We start from the raw sequence: 21801 nt of genomic DNA on the forward strand, positions 1-21801 counted from the left end.
CATGTGCACCGCCCCGGTGCTCCAGGCCCCCGACTACAGCCGTGAGTTTATAGTCCAGACCGATGCCTCGGACCATGGCATTGGGGCTGTCCTCTCGCAGCTCAACTCCGAAGGGGTCGATCAGCCAGTGGCCTTCATCAGCCGGCGCCTACTGGCCCGAGAACAGCGCTGGAGTACCATCGAGCGGGAGGCCTTCGCAGTGGTGTGGGCCCTCAAGAAACTCCGGCCCTACCTCTTCGGTACCCACTTCCGGGTACAAACAGACCATCGTCCCCTGCAATGGTTAATGCAGATGCGGGGGGAGAATTCCAAACTGCTGCGATGGTCCATCTCCCTGCAAGGGATGGACTTTACTGTGGAGCATCGCCCTGGTCAAGATCATGCCAATGCGGATGGCCTGTCACGCTTTTTCCGCCTCGACGGAGAGAGTCCCCAAGAGGATGGGTGACTCTCCCCGCCTTCAGCTGGGGGGGACGCATGTTGGACAGGCCCCAGAAGGGGGCTCGCTCCCTCCCCGCACGACAGAGCCAGGACACCGACTCTATAGAAGCCACCCTCAGAAGCCACCCGTAACCCGTCCCACACGGGACACCTGCCCCCGAACATCTTCATATCACCGGCCTGGGCATCCACCAGCACCATTGCCCGGGCCCAGCCGCCATCTTGGACACTGCACCACGAGGCCGCGTGGCCTCAGCTCGACCCTAACCCTGGGCCTGGCCAGGCCCCGACATCCCGGCACCACCATCCACCCAGGAGGTGATCGGACTACTTGGCAGGTCAATGGGAGAGAGGAGTGTCGATGGCTCTCCCCCGCCAGGTGCCGATCGCCCCCAGCCTCCCCGGGCGCTGGCTCCACCCCCCTGCTGGGTGTCTGGACTCCCTCATCCCGGACCTCCCGACCTCCAAGTGCGAGGGTCCGGACATCAAAGGGCGCCAGACCTATAACCGGGGCAGCTCCAGAGCAGGAAGGAGTTGTATCCTGGAGTTGAGAGACACCGTGAAGAACTCATCCTTGACGGACTGCTGGCGCTGCCGCAGCCCTGCCTTGTGAACTGTCGTCCTGCCCGCTGGCACTGCCGTGGCCTTCTGCAACCTTCATCCTCGTCGGGACCTGCTGGCGCTGCCGCGGCTCGTTGTAACTACCATCCTCGTCGGGACATGCTGGCGCTGCCGCGGCTCGTTGTAACTACCATCCTCGTCGGGACCTGCTGGCGCTGCCGCGGACCGTTGCTACCTTCGATCTCATCGGGACCTGCTGGCGCTGCCGCGGCCCGTCTGCCTACAACACCGAGCTCGAGGATTGCGAGCTACCCATCATCTCATCGCCACTGCCAGATTGGTAACAAGACTGTCCCGCTACCCCCTTTTCCCTCCAAGAGACTAAAATCGAGGGGACCCCTGAGTCCTGACCTCCTTGTACCATTCTACCGTACTTCAAGATTGCTTATAAAGAACGTTAAACCTTATCTTTGTGTGGTGTCCATCTGTGGGGGGGAAGTTACTTGTCTGTACGATCGCTGGAGACGGCTCTCCCCGGAGACCTCTCCTCTTGTCCTCGGCCGACCCTCCAGGTCCCGTCTAACAGGTCCTTGCTGTTGAAAGGCTCTAAATGTGATCAGGAGGATCTTAAATAAGATCTTTTTGCCAATTGGTAGCCAATGAAGCGCATTAAGTGCTGCCGAGGCAGATGACTTACGCGGCCACCGTAGTACCAACCGGGCAGTTGCGTGCTGGACCATCTGTAGCCTACGGAGCATAGACTAATTAACTCCAGCATATAGGCTGTTACAGTAGTCCAGCCTCGAAGTTATTAGCGCAACTGCCACCATTTTCCTGGCTGGCAGAGGAAGAAGATCAAAAAATTTCCTCAAAGATTTAATTATGTGGAAACACATGCCAGCTACGGCCACCGCTTGCTGTTTGAAGGACAATTGGTCGTCGAATTTAATGCCCAAGTTTCGAGCAGACGAGATGGTACTGGGGGGGCTACAGCATCATCAGGCCACCAGTGTTTCGGGGAAAACAGATTTTGATTTCCAAACAGCAAAATTTCCGTCTTACCGGAATTACATTTGAGATGATTGTTAGTTATCCACTCAAACATAGCCATTAGGCATTTTTTCAGGTTTTCCTCTGCACCAGGCAGTTCCTTATCCAACACCAGAATGAGCTGCGTGTCATCAGCATACAATATTGTGCTAATCTGGAATGACGCAATTAGCTCAATCAGGGGTACCATGTACATATTGAAGAGTATAGGGCTTAAACTAGAGCCCTGAGGGACCCCAGAGCTGATGACTTTAGCTTCCGATTGAAATGGGCCCAGGACTGTGACTTGGCGTCTGTTGTTAAGAAAATTTCTGAGCCAAGCCAGAGCCACCCCTCCTATTCCTGCAGTAACCATCCGGTCCACTAACATGGTGTGTGAGACCGTGTCGAAGGCTACCGACAGGTCGAGTAAAATCAGGACAGCCTTCTTTCCCTGGTCCATGGCAATTCGTAGGGTCTCTGCTGTAAACAGCAGGGCAGACTCGGTGGAATGTTTCGACCGAAACCCTGACTGGTTTGGGTGCAGGATGTTATTCTCCTCCAGAAAATTTGTGAGTTGGCTATTCACAAATTTTTCCGCCAGTTTGAATACCAGTGGGAGCAGGGAAATGGGACGCAGGTTGGAGAGGGTGGTCACATCCGATAGGGCCTTTTTCTGGAGAGGCTTGACTGCAGCAAGCTTCCATTCATTGGGAATTTCTGCCGTGGCTAATGATGAATTTATGATGTTATTAATAGTAGGGTTAATCACCTCTACTAACGTCTGCAGGACTGAAGGTGGGCAAGGATCAAAAGGAGATCCAGATTTACTGACCAAAATGGCCTTAAAAGTATCATCAAGGGAGACAGGATCGAATGAGTCCAGGCGAGGTGGAGTGGAGTGTTCGTTCAGCCTAGTAAATAGCTTCTCCCCCTCTGTCTGTTCTGGATTCCCTGGAATGGGGGATACCAGAGGGAAGGTCTTCACGATGTCCAAGATCTTATGTTTAAAATAGTCAGCAATCGCATTGCAAAAGTCCTGAGATGGAGGAATCTCCTGCGATAGAGCTGGTGGATTGGTATAATCATTTACTATTTTGAAAATTTCCTTTTGTCCAGTGCCCGTGATAGATATGGCCTGCAAATAGTGGGCTTTTTTGGCTAGCTTGATCCCTGCATGATATTGCCTTCTGGCTGATTTATAGACATTACGGGCGGCGACATCATAATTCCTGCGCCACCTTCGTTCCAGTGTTCTCAACTCCCCTAGTTTTGTTCAACCACGGAGCATTCCTTTTGCTCTTGGCGATACCGGAAGTATTTTTGCCAGTTGAACCTAAAAAAAGGGCCAGCAGTTGCTATCCAGTCGCAGAATTTTTGATTATCGGTTGAAGTATCACCCGTAAGAACGGGCGTGCTTTCTTTTAACATATCCACGAGGTCAGGCCTACTGGAGAGTTTCTTCCAGTTAGGTTTGTGGTTTTTATCAGGCCTTCTATTCTTTATCGTATTTACCGAGACCTTGTATTTCAGTACAACGTCTCTGCACTTTAACGCTACAACCCAGCGGCACTCCACGCTCTCAACCCAGGTCGCAACAACAACTGCAAGCTAGCATGACCAGCCGACACCCACGGACCCTTCAGCGATCACCGCTGCCGGCACACCTGCAGCACTGCCAAGACCACTGACCCAGCGCAATCCGCCTGCAAGAACACAACAGAACCGAAGACCCTGCAATGCATCCTCCTCAACATCTAATCCCTCCTCAAACACCCACCGAAATCTGGAACCTCCTCGACAGCACTACCCCGGACATAGCATTCTTTACCGAAACCTGGACCAACACCACCTCGGGACAGGACATCGCCATCACCATTCCCCAAGGATACAAGAACTCCAAGAAGGACAGCCCCACTCGCCCAGGAGGAGGAATCACCATAGTCCACAAATCCACCCTCCACCTGAGCACACTCCCCGACGAGCCCACAGACCTGATGGAACACGGTCACTTCAAGATACTGGCCAGCCCTACCTCCACCCTCTGTGGAACCCGCATCTACCGACCCACTGGACCGCGCAGACTTTTCGCCAACTCCATCAGGGACATCATCTCCCCGCATGCCATCGCGTCCACCACCTACACCATACTGGGAAACCTCAACTTCCACCTCGACAACCAACTGGACCCCAGCACAACATCCCTCCTGGACAACCTCCACAACATTGAACTCCGCCAGATCCTGACCGAACCCACGGACTCAGCAAGACACACCCTCGACCCCCTCTTCACAACAGGAAATTCCATCACCTTCAGCCAGACCACCGAACTCCCATGGACTGACCATCGATGCGTCCACTTTACCTTTAGAACACCCACCATCCACAGACACCAGCACCTACTCTCACGAAGAAACTGGACCAGAATCACAGATGACCAGCTAACCTCATCACTCAGCAACTCCACCCCAACAATTGCGGAAACGTCGACGCCAACACTACAGCCCGAACACCATAGCCCTCCTCAAGAAAAACAACAACACCCACGCCAAGAAAGCTAGATGGTTCACCACCGAACTTCGAGAGTCCAGACACACTTGCCGCCGCCTCAAATAGGCCTGGAGGAACACCAAATCCACAGAAGCCCACAACTTCAGAGCCGCCTCCAATGCCCACCACCAACTCATCAGAAAAACAAGGAAATAAGCGATTGAAGACAGAATCTCCACTCATGCACACAACAGCAAAGAACTCTTCAACATCATCAAGGAGTTCGCAGAACCCACCAGCGAGTCCACCGACATCCCTCCCTCACAAGACCTCTGCAAAATACTCAGCAACTTTTTCCACCACAAAATCAAGAGCATCTACGACAACTTCGACGAAGACAACCAACACACTGAACCCTCACCAACCACCCCCGACACCCTGAAGCCAGCGATTGACAACTGGACAGACCTCACCACCGAAGACACACTGAAGACAATGAAGTCAATCCACTCCGGGGCCCTCACAGACCCCTGCCCCCACCACATTTTCAACAGAGCCGCCCTTACCATCGCACCCATGCTCTGCCACACCATCAACTGCTCCCTGGCAACCGCCTCGTTCCCTGACAACTGTAAACACGCTGAGACAAACCCCCTCCTGAAGAAACCCTCGGCGGGATCCAAGACAAGGCCCTCAACTGGATCCACTCCTTCCTCTCCGGCAGATCGCAGTGGGTTAGACTCCCCCCTTTCCTCTCAGACCCTACACCCACCACCAGCGGAGTCCCCAAGGGGTCCTCCTCAGCCCTACACTCTTCAACGTCTACATGGCTCCGCTCGCCCCCATCGTCAGAACCTACGGACTCAACATTGTGTCATATGCAAACGACACCCAACTCATCCTCTCCCTATCCAACAAACCCAACACCGCCAGACACAACTTTCGAGAAGGCATGGAAGCCATCACCAAATAGATGAAAAACAGCTGCCTACAACTAAACACAAACAAAACTGAAGTACTCATCAAGGACCCAAAACCAGACGCCTGGAACAACACCTGGTGGCCCCCCGCCCTCGGAAGCCCACCCACCCCCACGGACCAACCACGTAACCTGGGAATCATCCTGGACTCAGAGCTGAAAATGGACCGCCAGATCATCTCTGTCTCGTCCTCCTGCTTCCACATCCTCCGCCTCCTACGCAAGACCTTCAAATGGATCCCCCTTGAACACAGAAAGACTATCACTCACGCCCTAGTCACCAGCAGGCTCGACTACGGCAACGCACTCTGTACCGGAATAAACAAAAACTTTCCCCGCAAGCTACAGATCATCCAAAACGCCGCCGCAAGACTGGTCCTCAACCTGCCAAGCCACTGCCATATCTCCCAGCACCTGCGGAACACTCCACTGGCTTTCCATCGGAGCTAGAGTCACCTTCAAGATGCTAATCCACGCTCACAAGGCCCTCCACAACACCGGACCAGCATACCTGAACAGCCGACTCAAATTTCACGCACCCCAAAGGATCCTATGATCAGCCCAGCTCTCCTACACCGTGGTACCCCCGCCAGAAAGACCAGATCGGGAGGCTGCTCCTTCTCCTTCCACGTGGCCAGTGCCTGGAACGACCTTCCGCTCCACCTCAGACAGATAACATTGCTTCCCATCTTCGCAAGAAACCTCAAAACCTGGCTCTTCGACAGACCCCTTTCTTGATGGACTGGAACCTGCGAACCCCCCCCACCCCGCCCCCCAGCGCTTTAAGACCCTTACGGGTGAGTAGTCACGTTTAACAAAAACCTGATTTCAAACACCAGATGTTTACTTCCGGTTTTACTTTTCTATCATAGTGATGTGTGTCTTTTAACAATGCTATCGGATTTAACAAACATAAAATACTTCCTACTGGGACACCATCAATGGCTCCAGTTTGATCTTCTTGTAATAATTAAAGAATGACACTGAAGAATTTAGGTTCCTCTGACACTTTTACCTTCATGTTAAATGTCAAAGACTCTGAGTGTGGTCAATGGCCCCTGGTGAGAGCATATTTTGAATTACAAGACTTAACTAGAGCCACCAGAAACTTACGCTTGGTGCCATTCACTACAGAATGGCAAAAATAGACATTATACCGTCACAAAAAGGAGGCGCGAAACAACCTTTACAATGCAGTCCTTACATCACAATACATTTACAATGCAGTCATTAGATCGCAACATCCTTTACAATGCATGCCACTACAACGCAGCCATTACATTGCATGTTACTACTACGCATGACACCACAACACATGTCACTGCAACGCAGCTCTTACATCGCATGTCATTACAACGCATAACATTACAACACATAGTACCCCTACACTATCCAACACTTACCCTATTGTTGCTCCCCTGGAGTTAGAATAGTAATTTTTAGCCCTACACTTACCCGACTGTTGCACCCCGTGGAGTTAGAATAGTAATTTTTACCCCTACACTATCCACCACTTACCTTAAATGCAATGTAACGGTATGCGTTGTAAAGGTATAATGCGATGTCATGGAATGCATTGTAAATGTAGTTTTAAAAAATGTGTTGTAATGGCATGAAATGTAATTGTATGCATTGTAATGGAAGTTGCGATCTAAAAACTGTGTTGTAAAGGTATGCGTTGTAAATGTATGCATTGTAACGTCATACATTCAAGGAGGCTGCTGGTTCCTTGGTAATGCTTCAGTTTTCATGCTGGAGATAAGCATGTTCAACAAAGCCAACATGACCTAATGACAATTTGCATCAATGTACACTACCAGCTAAGGCTGATCAGAATGTCCTCAGCCACATGATTTTAACTACAATCCATGCTGTTCTAATGCTTTATACCTCTACTGCTTATTGGAAACTAATGAAAAAATAGGTTAAAAAAATGTCCTAAGCCAAGTGTCTATATATAAAAACAAAAATGTTGCCATTTTGGGGCACTGTAAAGAACTGATGCAGGTAGTACTGAAATGAATGGTACTTAATTTATCAACTTCTGGAGCATCAAAGACTGAGTCTGCAAAAGTTGGATTAGAGCATTTGACTTGCAGGTTGCACAAACTTCCTTAGCAGCTGGATTCCTGCCCTCAGGTCTTACAACACTCCATACTCTCTTATTCTTAGAGACCACTATGTTAATAATATTAGATTTTCCTCCACATACCATTAGACCAATCTTCTTTAACCACTGCGGAAGGTGACTGGAAACCTCTCAGGTTGTCTCTCATCCTCTTTAAACTTCCTTTTAGTTTGAAGTTCGCAATCTGGTATGAGTGGCACAGTCGTACTTTGTGGGTCTCCTCGATGTACTTCATTGCCAGTCGGATCAACTGATCCATTTCAGTTGCATCTTCCTCTGCCATTTTTAGCACAACCGGGTTGTAGGCAATATCGATCACTTTGTACAAGTCTAGGAAAACAAGTCATGGAATTGTTGACAATACAGTATGAAGCAAGTTTATAAATCAATCCAAAAATGTAATGAGGAATGCCATACTTACAACATTTGGTAGGAGAGCAAATAAAGAAAACATATTTCTCAAAGCCTTTGATGTTTGCATGAAAATTTGCCATGACAAAAACAATGTTTTATGGGGGGGATAGGGGTGTAGCCAGGACAAACAACATCAACACACACTTAAACAGCTTAAAATAACAGAACAAAACTAGACAATCAACAAATATATACGCAGCAGAACTACTTTATGGAACATAAATAGCAGTCTACTTGCATAACCAATTCTGATACTACTAGACATGTTTCAAGTTAACAAGTCCTCCTTTTCTACATTAGCTAATGGGATCTTTGGAGCCATACTTAAGGTGTTATTGTCTAAATGCGTTACGTCATTAAAAGACCATTTTGACAGGTATGTTCATGAACAGTGTTAGAAATTGAGGTTTCTGGTTGGCAGAGTCTACATCCTGTTCAAGCAGGAGCCACAAATCTTAGTCAGGGTACATCAGATATACAACCTAAATTAACCTGTGCTCACCCTCTGGTAGCTTGGGACAGAGCCGTCTGACTTAACTTAAGAGGCAATGTGAAAAGTATTTGTGCACACCTTAATTACAGTAACACAGTGAAATCCCCATAAAAAGACTCCGCACCAGTTTAGACAAATAGAGAATACTTATCTAGGCAAAATGACAAAAATCAAATTAGTAGAAGTCGAGATGTACATTTTTAAAGATTAAATCCAAAAACGGTGCTTACAAGTCAATAGCACTAAAAAGGTGTGTTAGGACAGGGGTAAATCCAAAGTTTAGGTAGACCCCAATGGAGGGCAGGCTGGCTACAGGACCTACACAGGGCCGGCAGCAAATGTACTTTGTACAGAGCAAGCGCCGGCTTCAAGGACTTCCATCGTCAGTTCTGATTCACACAGTTGGGTCAATGCATCAAAGTCGAGCCTCGCAGTCGTTGTCGAAGGGTCAGCGATGTGTCGGAATCGACCCTTTCAGCAGCGTCTCCAAATCGGTGCTGATTCATCGGCGAACCTCGCAGTCGAGACCCATGTAGTCATCAAATTGGCACTGCGGCGTTAGGTGCAGCATCAGTTGCGATTGGTGCAAATGGGTCACTGCATCGATTATTACAGATAAAAATGCTCCAGAACCCACTTCTGAGGCCCAGGGCTGGAGGGGGCGCCTCAGGCAAGGGTAGTACTTACAGATGTCCAGTAGCACCAGCAGAGTTGCAAGAATTGTTTTGTTACCCTAAGACTTCAGAGAACAGGAAGCAAGTCAACAAGCCCTTGTAAAAACTTGGGTTCAAGGACGTAGTGAGCAGGTTCAGTCCATCTCAATAGCAGGAAAGAAGCAGCAGACAACAAGCCAGCAGAGCAGGTAGCAAAGTGGCAGTCCCTCCAATGGCACAGCAGCTCTTCTTCTAGGCAGAATGCCCTTGGTTCCAACAAAGTTCTGATTTGGTGGCGCTAGGGGTCAAGTACTTATATCCAAATGTGCCTTTGACGTGGGGGAGACTTCAAAAAAGGATTTGAAGATCACAAGGTCTCTGGTTTTCTTGCCCTGGCTCCAGACTCATTACAGTCTTTGTGTGGGGACAGGTAGAGCCCTATTCCGTTGCAAGTGTCAGCTCCTCCCTCCAAATCAACCTCAGGAAGGCCCATCAGCCTGGTGATGGGCCATCAGGATGCAAATGTCACATCCCAGCTCCCTTAGTGTGATTGTTTAGAGGGAATGCACAAAGCCTAGTTGCCCCCACAACCCAGATGTGTTTTCAGAGACAGGCTGAGGCACAGAGTGGTTAAAGTAAGAACAGGCCAACTTCCTAAAGGGGACATTTTCAGACTTACATTTTAAAATCGGACTTCGACCATAAGTTGTGATTTTAAAATGTGAATCCAGCGACACCAAACTCTAAAACTCTATTTTACCCAAGATTTTTAACGCAATCTTATGTTAATTTATGGGAGAGATAGGCCTTGCAGTAGTGAAAAACGAATTTAGCAGTTTTTCACTACCAGGACATGTAAAACTCAAAAGTGCATGTCCCATCTTTTAAACACATTGTACCCTACCCAAAGGGCCACCTAGGGACTTCCTTAGGGGTGACACATATGTAATAAAAGGGAATGTTTGGGCCTGGCAAGGAAATGTCAGTTTAAACTTCACACACAGATGCTGCATTTGGCAGGCCTGAGACATGTTTAAAGAGCTACTGAGTGGGTGGCACAATAAGTGCTGCAGGCTCACTAGTAGCATTTAATTTACAGGCCCTGGGCATATATAATCCACTCTACCAGGGACTTATAAGTAAATTAAACATGCCAATTGTGGATAAGCCAGTTAACATGTTTTAGTACAGAGCATATGAACTGGTTAGCAGTGGTAAGTAAAGTGCCCAGAATCCTAAAGCCAGCAAAAGTGAAGTCAGCAAAACAGGAGGTGATGAAGGAAAAAGTCAGAGGAAACCACGCCAAGGGTGCCAGGTTTAACACACTCCAGCTCAAAGAATATCGGAGTGCTTACAAATCATTTTGGGCCATATGTAGGTGTCCCAAATACCGGTCGGTAACAGTGAAAATCTGTAAATGTCACTGTTACCGACCGGTATATAAGCATGCACAATGTAGGGAAGGAATCATTAAAAAGGAATCGGTAAATACTGAATCCTTATTACCAAATTTCTATTTTACTGAATTGGAATTACCAAACACCAAAATACCGAATCGGTAAATAAGAAACGGTAAAAACGATGAAAGAAATGTAGGAAAATTCGGTAATACCGAATTTAATGAAATTCGGTATTTAGGAGTCAGTATTAAACACTGAGTGAAAGCAGGTGGTAATCCGGTGCAGTGTATATAAGCAGTCCCAAAATGCAACAGTGTGATCACTATGGCGGCCTTCTATGTAATTGCAAGGCGGCTACGGCTACAGGCAGCAGGAGTGAGGATCTGGAGACGGGAGGAGCGCGTTTACAGACAGCGCATCACACTCTTCCAACTTACTGAGGCTGAGATACATGAAAGGTACAGGCTACACCCCCACACCATCCTGGACCTGATAAGGGCCCTGCACCCACTCCTGGAGCATCCAACACCAAGGGCGCACATCATACCACCACATGGGCAGGTGCTCTGTAACCTACACCTACTTGCATCTGGCAGTTATCGGGGGTGATAGCTGCGGTAGGTGGGGTGTCACAGAGTTGCCTGTCCCGTTTCTTCAAGAAGTTCCTGGATGCCATGATGCAGAGAATGCATCACTACATAAGCTTCCCAAACACACAGGCGGAACTGCTGTCCCGTTTCTTCAAGAAGTTCCTGGATGCCTTGATGCAGAGAATGCATCACTACATAAGCTTTCCAAACACACAGGCGGAACTGCTGAAAACCAAGACAGACTTTTACCAAATGGCACAGTTACCGCATGTCATAGGGTGCATTGATAGGACACACATTCCAATCTGCCCACCTGCAGCCATTGAGTACATGTACAGGAACAGAAAATCCACCCACTCCATAAATGTGCAGGTAATCTGCGATGCAGCCAACATAATCACCGACATGGTGGCCAAATTTCCAGGGTGCACCCACGACTCATACATTTTCCAGAACAGTGGGATCTACACACGCCTGGCTGCGGGAGAATTTGGAGAATTATACCTGCTAGGTAAATCACTGTGACACATCCTGATGGATACTGCAGATGAATGTGATGGTGTTTGTAATTAATGGCACTCTCTTTCTCACCTAGGTGATGGAGCTTATGCGGTGTGGTCATTCATCCTCACTCCTTACCAAAACCCATCAACCCCAAGTGAGAGACGATACAATGTGGCACACAAATCAACACGCAACGTTGTGGAGCGCACGTTTGGACTATTGAAAAGCAGGTTCCGCTGCCTCCACAAAAGCGGAGGCGCACTTCAGTACACACCCATCATCTGTTGCAGAATCATCGCAACTTGTGCTATGCTGCACAACCTTACCACTAAGAAAGGTACAGAAGTTGAATTAACTGACTCAGAGGACGATGATGATGAATTTGCTGAGCCAGAGACCAACGCAGCTGGAGTGGCGCCAGCACCAGATGGGAGACAAAGACGGACAGAGATCACACGCAACTATTTTTGAGTAAGTAAGGAGACACAGCCAGTTGTTGCATTTGAATGACGTAGTTACATTTTTTGCCACTACACAAAGGGCTCAACTTGCCAGTCCTAATTATGACAACCCTAAGAGGATGTCATGGGTTTAGTCACCCAATTAAGTACACAAAGTGTGGGCTGCATTAACGTCTGTGGCCACGCACAACACTGCTGGATTCACTCAGCAGACTGTCTTCACTGGCAGTGGAACCAATGCCAGCCCCATGACGTCTACTGCTCCTCCTGGTCACAGTTGCAGGGGGCGTTATGCTGCTGCGACTGGTCATCTCCTCACTGTCCCCCACATCAACTGCACCAGTATTGGCAGCCTGAGTTGTTAGTAGCACTTCAAGTGCAGTTGTGACTTTGACAAGCCCCCTAGAGACATCACAGCTGCAGTGTGCCATATCTTCCTGCATGGCCATGGAGCGCCTGCAGAGCAGAGAAGTGGCAGTTGAGAGGCGGTTCACCGCCTTTGTATGGTTTTCCATCTTCTTCCTCTCCCTGCGCCGTGCCATCCTGTCCTCATCAAGTTTGCTGCACAGCAGCATCACTGACTGGGACATGTCCCTCATGTCCTCAGCCATCTCCTTCATGCCCTCAGCAAGCCTGGAGGTCATAGTGCTGATGCCCTTCTCAATGTTCACCATGTTAGTGTTCAGGTGTCGCATTTGCCACTGTACAGACTGTATTGCCTTCCCTTGCATGCGCTGAACCTTGACCATGTTTGCCTCCAGCCCTAAAAAAACACCATGCTCCTCACCCTGTAAAGGTGGACTGGGTTCCCTAGCCCTGTGGCGTCTGGCACTTGTGTGTGCTCTCTCTGAGGTGGGCTGCGACCCTGCATTACTGCCATCCACTGGCACAGTCGAGATTTCTCCACCCCTGGTGTCTTCCAAGGACGACTCCATCTCTTGGAGTTTGGCAACTGCATGCCTCCTGGAACTTGCCACTGCAAGTGGTGTTGCTGCTGGTGATGCTGGCAGTGGTGGTGATGCTAGCAGTGGTGGTGATGCAAGCAGTGGTGGTGATGCCGGTGATGCCGGTGGTGTGATGTGCCCTGCACTTGCACTGGCCTCCTTCGATCTCTGTTTCCGGGGTCCCCTTCCTGCCTTGTCTTGTGCAGACCTGGGCGATGTCTCGCCTGTGGACACAAATTATACATTAGCTCACTAGTCTTGCAGCCCTACGTAGCAAAAATAAATTTTCATTTCTGGCACACTATCTTTCTGTCCTCTGCTTGCTTATCACTAATGTGTGTCACATGCCTTGGTGTGCAGTGTGATGACTGTCATGATATGTGTTACACTGACTACATCTCCCATAATGCATTGCTGGTGTTTAGTAAAACCTGTACTGGAGTGGGATTCACACAGCCTCATTGGGGAATGGGGATAGGGAATGGGCGGCGTAGATTGGTGTGCATGCTTCTTACCTTGTTTGTTGGCAGCTCTTGCTGAGCTGTCTGCATCCCCGATTCCACAGATGCTTTCAGGCTCTATGGTGGACTCCACAAGTTGTTCAAGTGCAGTCACTGTAGGTGTCCTGTTCCTTCCTCCTCCTGTCTGGCTAGATTGTTTTTTGATCTCAGCCATCTTCTTTTTTGTGAGGCTCCTGCCATCATACCACTTTTTTTTAAGTACTTAAATTTCCCGGTGGGGGCACTCCTATGGCATTCACTTGTGCCTGTATTCCCAGCAAGATCTTCCTTTTCTCGGATTCTGGTACTTGCAAGGACTGTTTTCCAAACAGCTTTGTATGTTGTTTGACCACCTCCTCAATCAGGACCTGAAGCTCCCTTTCGTTGAATTTTAACTTTCTCTTACTTTCAGCACCTTCTTTGTCTGTCTCCTGGTTAGCCATTGTGCAGGTTTTACAGGAAAAATTCTCCCAGTGGTTCCTGTGTTCTTCTCTGAACTCCCAGCCTCTCCAGAAGGTTCTGGTTCAGTGCACCTGCATTGGTGTGGCCACTTCCTGGTTGGGAGGTGGGGTGGATGCACAGGATTGGCTGATTCCTCGATTGCTGGTGTTTTGAATTATCGATTCGGTAATACAGATTTGCTAATACCGATCGGTATTAAGGATTCAGTAATGTTTTTTTCCGATTTTTACCGATTCAGTAAAAAATACAGAATTTTTACCTACATCGAAGATTCCGAATTCTCAATACCGAATCGGTATGGCACAAATTGTCTTGCAACCAAAACTAACTAAATAGATCAAAAGAGAGTGTCTTTAATTAGGAGTGTGTAGCGACAGGGTAATTGTACTCTATTTTCAGACTGGTGGTGACTATAATTTACTACCATTTCAGTCCTAGTTGCATTTGCGTTTATTCGTAGGGCTTAACTATGTGCTTTGACAGGGTTTAGTGCCTTTTTTCCGTTTTCTCGGGCCTACAGGCCCGAAAGCTAGAGAGAAGCCATTTTGTACCTCTGCCTCGGCTGTCCGAGGCGCTTGCAGGGTAAAGCTAATGTTTAGAATTCATCCTGTTGTTCGCTAGAGAGGAACCGGTCAAGACTGGCCCTTATCGAAGGAATGTTTTTGTCTACCCGGCTCTAGACACAATACGCAGGTGGCCACTGCAGAGGGCGAAGGGAGCCGGGGACTGGTACAGGAATTCGGTGGGAGTCGGCCTAATGCCAGAATTTTCCATAGAGAAAGTGAGCTCTATATTATCAAGGAGCGAGTAGAGAAGAGAGAGAGAGCAACGTGTGGAGAAGACCGAAGAAATTGGTCTGAAGGCTGGTGCATAGAGATTGATACCATCAGCTAATCGAAATCCTGAAGTGAAGAAGGAGAGTGATTGAAAGTCCTGTAGTGACATCATACAGGAGTGGCAGAGACTAAGACCAGAAGAGGGTTCGAGTGTTCTGGAACCATGGCAGCCTAGACGAGTCATAGCGGTGCAGACGTGTATTCATGAGCCATAGAGGGAGAGCAGAGTCCCAAGCGCATAGAAGAGAACAAGAGAGAGGGATCAGCTCCGCTGCTGAGATGGAAAGACACACGTCTAAGGTGAGGCGTTCTGAGCTTAGTGTAGAATACATTTAACTATTCACCCCTATTCCCCTTTTTAGGTCATAGGTATCGATTGATTTCGTTTATTTGTTCTTTGCTCATTCTGTCATGTTTGATTGTAGAATAAAGATTTAATGCCCAATATCTTTGAATGTTGTTTTCATGAATGAGATTAACCTTTCCTTTTAACCAGGTGCTGATATACAGAAGGATGGGATATGCCCTTCTGCAAAGGTAACTGATGATTGGGGGAGAGTGTGAACTTCATTTGGGAAATAACTCTTAAAGGTGAACCCCTATTAGTTATCCCCATTAGTGTAGATCGTCGGGTGACGTTAAAGACATCGTCGGGTGACGTTAAAGAGATCGTCGGGCGACGTTAAAAAGATCGTCGGGTGACGTTAAAGACATCGTCGGGTGACGTTAAAGACATCGTCGGGTGACGTTAAAGAGATCGTCGGTTGACGTTAAAAAGATCGTCGGGTGACGTTAAAGACATCGTCGGGTGACGTTAAAGACATCGTCGGGTGACGTTAAAGAGATCGTCGGGTGACGTTAAAGAGAGTCTTACGGGACTATAAAGATAGATGTAAAATGAGGTAAATATAGGATAAGATATGGAATCCATTAGGTGTTAGTGGTATGTTTGACTATACAGGCATGTAAATAGCTTCTTTTCACTTTCTCAGGTGAGTAGTCTAGATGTCTTGTAAACAGTGGCCTGAGAAGAGTGTCGTTTCGTGACGACTGGGCTAGCCACAGATGGTGAGCTGCCTGTTCTGAGAATCCGGTCGTTACAGAGTGCCAATATAGATGCTAAGCCTCAAGCCTTGGTGTCTTTCAGTTGAAAATGATTCACAAGTTTGTTAACTATAGAGGGCTCAGTTTAGGATTAGGTTGAAAATGTTCAGTCAAAAGAGTTGAGAGAATAAAACGTGTTATATATGTTATAAATCTGTTGGCTATCACCTCCATGGGGAGCCTTTTTGTCAACAATCACAATCTCAATCACTGCTGTGACCTAACAACAGTGGATAACAAACATGCAAACTCACCAATGTGAGGCCTGAGCATGGCAGAGGGAAGCAGTTGAGGAATGGCAGTTGGAGGTCTCACCCGCTTTCCTCAGGAGAACACAGAAGATGCTGCATCTGCTCCAACTGCGGTCTCCCCAGTCAGTGCAGATGTCTACAGACCTGTACCAACAGAATAAATAACCTGCGATGATCAGTACCTTTCGCCGATCAGATGCCAGCACACACAGAGTCGACTCCTTCGGTTAGGGAATGGGCTATAAGGTACAGCGCCTGGTCGGGGGTGGCAGGCCCCAGGTATTTATTTTTATATTTTAATTTAGATGGGGAGGGTTATTTTCAGAGGGTGGTAGTGGCAAGTGGCAGGTATTCATTTTTAGGACATGATGTGATAGCACATACACTTGGAGCAAATGCGCTCTCACTTGTGAGAGATATTGTTTACAAGAAGGGGCTTGGTGAACCCCCATTGCATTGTCGCTCTAATTTGCTGCCTCTTAATTGGGCATTGCGTGTCAATGTTTCTGCCCCTTTTGTTTCTGCCTTCTGTAGAGCATGGACCAAGTACTGATTGTTGCATTTTGACTAGATTCTTTCCACTGCTCGTGCTGTGATTGAGGCACTATTTTTGTCTTGGTCATCCACGGTCATCATTGTTGTTGCTTGTTCCCCCTCATCACATCCGTGTTGCTTGTTCCCTCTCACTCTCCCATTGACTGTGTTTCTGGCCACGGCATAGCCCTTTTTTAGGTCTCGTGGTGTTTACCGCGCGAAGCGCGGTCTCGCTAGAGACCTATTGTGAGCGACTCTGCTTCCCAGGAGAGGGGAAAGGAGCTGGCCGTGCGCAGGGGAATGGAGCTGGCCGCGCGCAGGGGAATGGAGCTGGCCGCGCGCAGGGGAATGGAGCGGGCCACGCGCACGCGAACGCACGCTCGCTGTGCCGAGCTCCTGTCTCCTCTCCTGGGAAGCTTTCACACACAGCCCCTCCCCCTTACACATGCGCACACAGAGACACGAGCACACCTACACACACGCACGCACACACACATACAGAGACCCCACCCCAACCCCCCCTGCCGCCACCGCACACATGCACACATACACACCCACACACGCGCACACACACACACACACAAGCGCACCCACTTCCCACAACTAAGCCCCACTTACCGCTATTGTAGAGTTCTGCAGCCTCCGCGGGGTTGTCCCTTGGGCAGGGGAGCCCCGCGTCACCAGCACTGCTTGTTTGGCCATGCACTCCGTGGGCGCGTGCGCGGGCTTCCGAAGACGGAAGTCCCGAACCACAGAAGGTTTCAGTTTCGCTCACGTCTTGTTTCTTTAGTTTTGCGCTTCTTTTCATTTTGCTGGTTCATTCATATACGTTTGCTTCCCAGTCCCTCCAAGCCGTTCTCTCGTAAAGGGCGGAGGATAGCTGTGGGCTGACATCAGCCCTTGCTCGTGCTGTAACCAAGTAACCCAATGAATATAGAATTGCAGGTCCGTCGCCGTGGTTGGGTGTGGTGCCAAGGGTGGAGATGTACCAGGGACTTCAGCAGCCGCGGAATCCAGGCCTATTCAGGATGAGTGCCCAGACATCGGCAGAGCAAAGTACACAGCTGCCAGCTATTAATGCACACCAGACTCGTCTCCAGCATAAGTACGGTGCTCGCTCTCGGGAATTAATTGTCTTTTATTAAATATGACGTGTTTGCATTAATACTACAGCTCTGCAGCACGGTCACCTGTAACTTAAGACCTTGCTATCTGAATTATGTAATTAGAATCAGAGACGCTGATCTCTGGGGATTACCAGCCCACTGCTGTCAAAAACAAGATGGTGAATTAAACTTCGAATTCAAAGCCTCTATTCTATTTTTGTGAAGCAAATGTGTGGATTCCTCCATATTGACTAGCAGAGCTCGACAAATTCTGTGGATTTGGGTGAGTGTTTTGTTGTATTGAAATGTATTTTTGTCTTGTGGTCCGTTGAGAATTAAATGCAGCATTGAGTTAAATGTTACAGGTGGAACGTGATATTCAGTGGTGTGCTGTAACTGTGTGACAGAGCCGAAAGGTTACCAAATAATAGATAATTACTGTTGGATTTCTTTAGCCCTTTGTACTATTAAGTGACCTTGAGGCTGCACATGGTGTTTACCTGGATTCATTGCAAATAATCCTGTCAGCATTTAACACACCTTCTCAGATGTTGAGAACGGAACCCGTCAATCATGTTTGTATTGACCAAACATATCCACCGGCATTGTTTATGTAAGCCATTTTTTAGAAAAGGAAGAATCTGATGTTTTTTAAACTGGCCTTCCATCTTGTAATTTACCTATTACAGTTCTTAAAAAAATTGACCTCGTGTACATAAGTTACCCGCTATATCGTGAACAACTCGGATTCTACGTCTTTTGACAGTTGAGTGGAAGATAATTGGTATTCCCCTAAATGATTCTTGTTTTATCCACATTAGCAGCACACAGTGTTGAATTGGCCTTGTAGGATTTGAACTCTTGAAAAGCGGGCTGCCTTTTTCTACCAAGAGATGTGAGCTCACTGAGCTATTTTGTTGACTTTATATCTTGGAGCATGGTCTGCTATCCAATTAATTGCTGACCTCGAGGCTTTTTACTTAAACGTGTTTTCTTCTGTTTAGCACTCACTTGCTTATGTGTTTGTACTGAAAAAAACTCACTTAGTTGTCTGACTTGTTTAACAATGTCATATAAATGGATGTATTGTCTTTGTTGATCACTGATTTGATCAAATGTGGTCCTGAATATTGTGTGTATGTATGTAGGTGTATGTGTGTATGTAGGTGTATGTGTGTATATGTATAGAAGCCCGTCTGTGCCCGTCCGCGACTGGACAGGACTAGGGGCCATGGGCTCTATCCCAAAGGACTCATACGCAACTACAAGTCATAGCTTTCGGTATTCCTCCCAGGCGCTTAAAGATCTGCAGCCAGACCCTCTGGTAGGTTGTGTTGCGCGCTCTTTATTAGGCCCCGAAGGTCCGTTTTCATGTCGACACTGCTGCTTTCAGGCATCTACTACTAGTCTGGGAATTGCCTGTATTGCTGAGGAATACAAGCTACCCACTAGGCCCCATCCGCAAACATTTCCTCCTATTTTTTCCATCTGCCCCAATACTGAGGAGACTGCGCCAGCGAACAGTCTAAAAAGTTTTCTTTTAAATATTCGCTCTTTACCTAAGCACTATCTTGAATTTTGGGATCTGGCTACTACTGTAAAACCAGACATCTGTTTCCTTACAGAAACGTGGTGAAAGCCCCACACAGTTCCTGCCATTACGTTAGTAGTTCCGAAGGGATATAAGGTCCTTAAATTAGATCGTCCTGTCAAAACCGGGGGTCGGTATTGCTATAGTATATAGAGTAGAGGGGTTGAAGATCTCCCTGTTAGAACAAAGAAGCTGTCCCATGATGGAAATTATGGTCTTTAAGATCAATCTCACCCCCAAAACTCACTGGAAGGGGGCATTAGTGTACCGCCCCCCAGGGTCAAGCGCAGGCTTTTCACTTTTCCTAGTGGAATTCCTAGCTCCACATCTGAAAGCTAAAGAAGACTTTATCCTCCTTGGAGATTTTAATGTTCATGCAGACCTCCCTAGTCATTCTGATACTGCACTATTACTCTCTGATCTTACAATTTTAGGATTAGAGATCCAAAATGAGGGTCCCACACATATAGGTGGGCATACTCTGGATCTAATCTTTACCAACTGTTCTAAAATTAAATACTGGTCAATGTCCCAAGTGAGCTGGTCTGACCATCATATGGTTGAATTCTTCTTTTGTGGTCTGGCCGCTTCACATCAAAGGTTTCTCCCTGATATTTTGCGGAGATCATGGCACAAAGTAACTCCAGATGAATTTTTGAGGGTCTGGAAGGAACCCATCTTCACAAAGATAGATGATGTTGAGTCCGCCCTAGCTAAGTACAATAAAGCTCTTTTAGAAGCAGTGGACCTATTGGCGCCACTGAAGCTTCATAAACAGCATCCAGTATCCAAACAAGAGGTATGGTACACCGAAGAACTTAGAGGCGAGAAACAGAAGTGTAGAAAGCTCAAAAAGGCTTGGAGGAAATCACACATGGACAATAGTAAGAAAGAGTATACTGATGCCCTGGCCTCTTATCATAAAAACCTAAAGATGGCCAGGAGGAGCTGTCTTGCAACACACTTAGCTGAAGCAGGCAACTCGTCCAGAGAACGCTATAAGATACTACAGTCCTTTAAAAAACCTGTGGCCTGCGAGAGTCCAGATGACTTCTCTCAAATCCTGTGTGATGAAATATCGCTTTTCTTCGAGAACAAAATAGAGCTTATCTACGAGAAGATTAAGCAGTCAGGGATTGTCGGGAGTAATACCATCAGTTCCTCCCGGACTTCACCTATTTCTCCTACCCCATCTCTGTCTTCTATGGGTGCCAGCATCTCACCTATCTCACTTACCTTAATTCCTGAGATTAATCTTTCTGAAGTTACTTATCTGGCCAGTCAAATTAAAACAGGATCTCCCTCAGATCTTCTGCCAGCAAAGATGGTGGGCTCTATAGGGAATCTGCTCTTACCTGGAATTCAAACTGTGATCAATCTGTCCCTTAGAGAAGGTCATGTGCCAGGCGAATGGAAGAGAGCGGTAGTGAACCCTATTCGAAAGAATGCAGCCCTGCCTTGGTCGGACCTTTCCAATCTCCGTGCTATTTCTCTACTTCCTCATATCAGCAAGATGACCGAGAAACATGTGAATATCCATCTATCCAAGTTTATCGAGGCAGCGGGTGGTCTGGACCATTCTCAATCTGGGTTCAGACCCAACCACAGCACCGAGTCGGCCCTCCTCTCTGTGACCAATACCATCAGGATGGCACACGATAGAGGGGGGCGTGGCTAAGCAAGCCACGATGGCGGCTGTGTCTTGCTGAGGCTCCGCGATCGGGCTAGCATCCTGCCCATTACCTGTGATCGCCGGGAGCCTCAACTTCCACACACATCACCTGTGCTGCCCTGGGGCATCCCCCAAGCGACCTGCAGAAGCAGCTGACGGACGGCGCACCCTGGAGAGTCTCCTACCGGAGCCGAGCGCCGACGTTGAAAATGGCGGGCGCAGCCCCGTCTCCCGGACGCGGAACCCGCTAAGAGCCGACACCCTCAGCGACGGCCACAGAAGATACTGCTAGCTGACGGCGGTGGGGAGTCCCGGGGGAGCTGTGGGTCCGGCCCTCGAGGGTGCACCTTGGACGGCGCTCGATTCTGCCTCTACTCCCCCGACGCGCAAGATGGCGGCCGCCGCACCAAGGCTCCGCAACCCCGGCGCTTCTACCTCATCGGAGGCCTGATCAGGCCGTGACACCGACCGACCCGCCACCGTGGACCACGAGGGACCGGCGGAAGTGCCGCCAGAGCGGGGCTGTGCCTCCGGGGGCCCGCAACTCTCCTCAAGGGCGGTGAGTGCCAATCGCTCCCCCCCCCCCCCCCCCGGAGTCCCGACACCGATGCCCGGCGGGGCCTCCCTTACCTACTCGAGGCCCTGCAGCGGTGCACAG

General features: G+C 48.5%; 1 protein-coding gene across 1 annotated transcript in view; it reads right to left on the reverse strand.

The window, feature by feature from the left end:
- The window catches only part of PIH1D2 (PIH1 domain containing 2), a 198227-nt gene that overhangs the window by 33103 nt on the left and 143323 nt on the right, over positions 1 to 21801 (reverse strand). The window contains exon 4 of the mRNA XM_086957185.1: positions 7713 to 7958. Within this exon, the coding sequence (XP_086813311.1) occupies positions 7713 to 7958 (246 nt within the window). The remainder of the gene's footprint in view (positions 1 to 7712; positions 7959 to 21801) is intronic.

The sequence above is a fragment of the Lissotriton vulgaris genome, chromosome 2_1 (genome assembly GCF_964263255.1).
Source record: "Lissotriton vulgaris chromosome 2_1, aLisVul1.2, whole genome shotgun sequence".
Lineage (NCBI taxonomy): Eukaryota > Metazoa > Chordata > Amphibia > Caudata > Salamandridae > Lissotriton > Lissotriton vulgaris.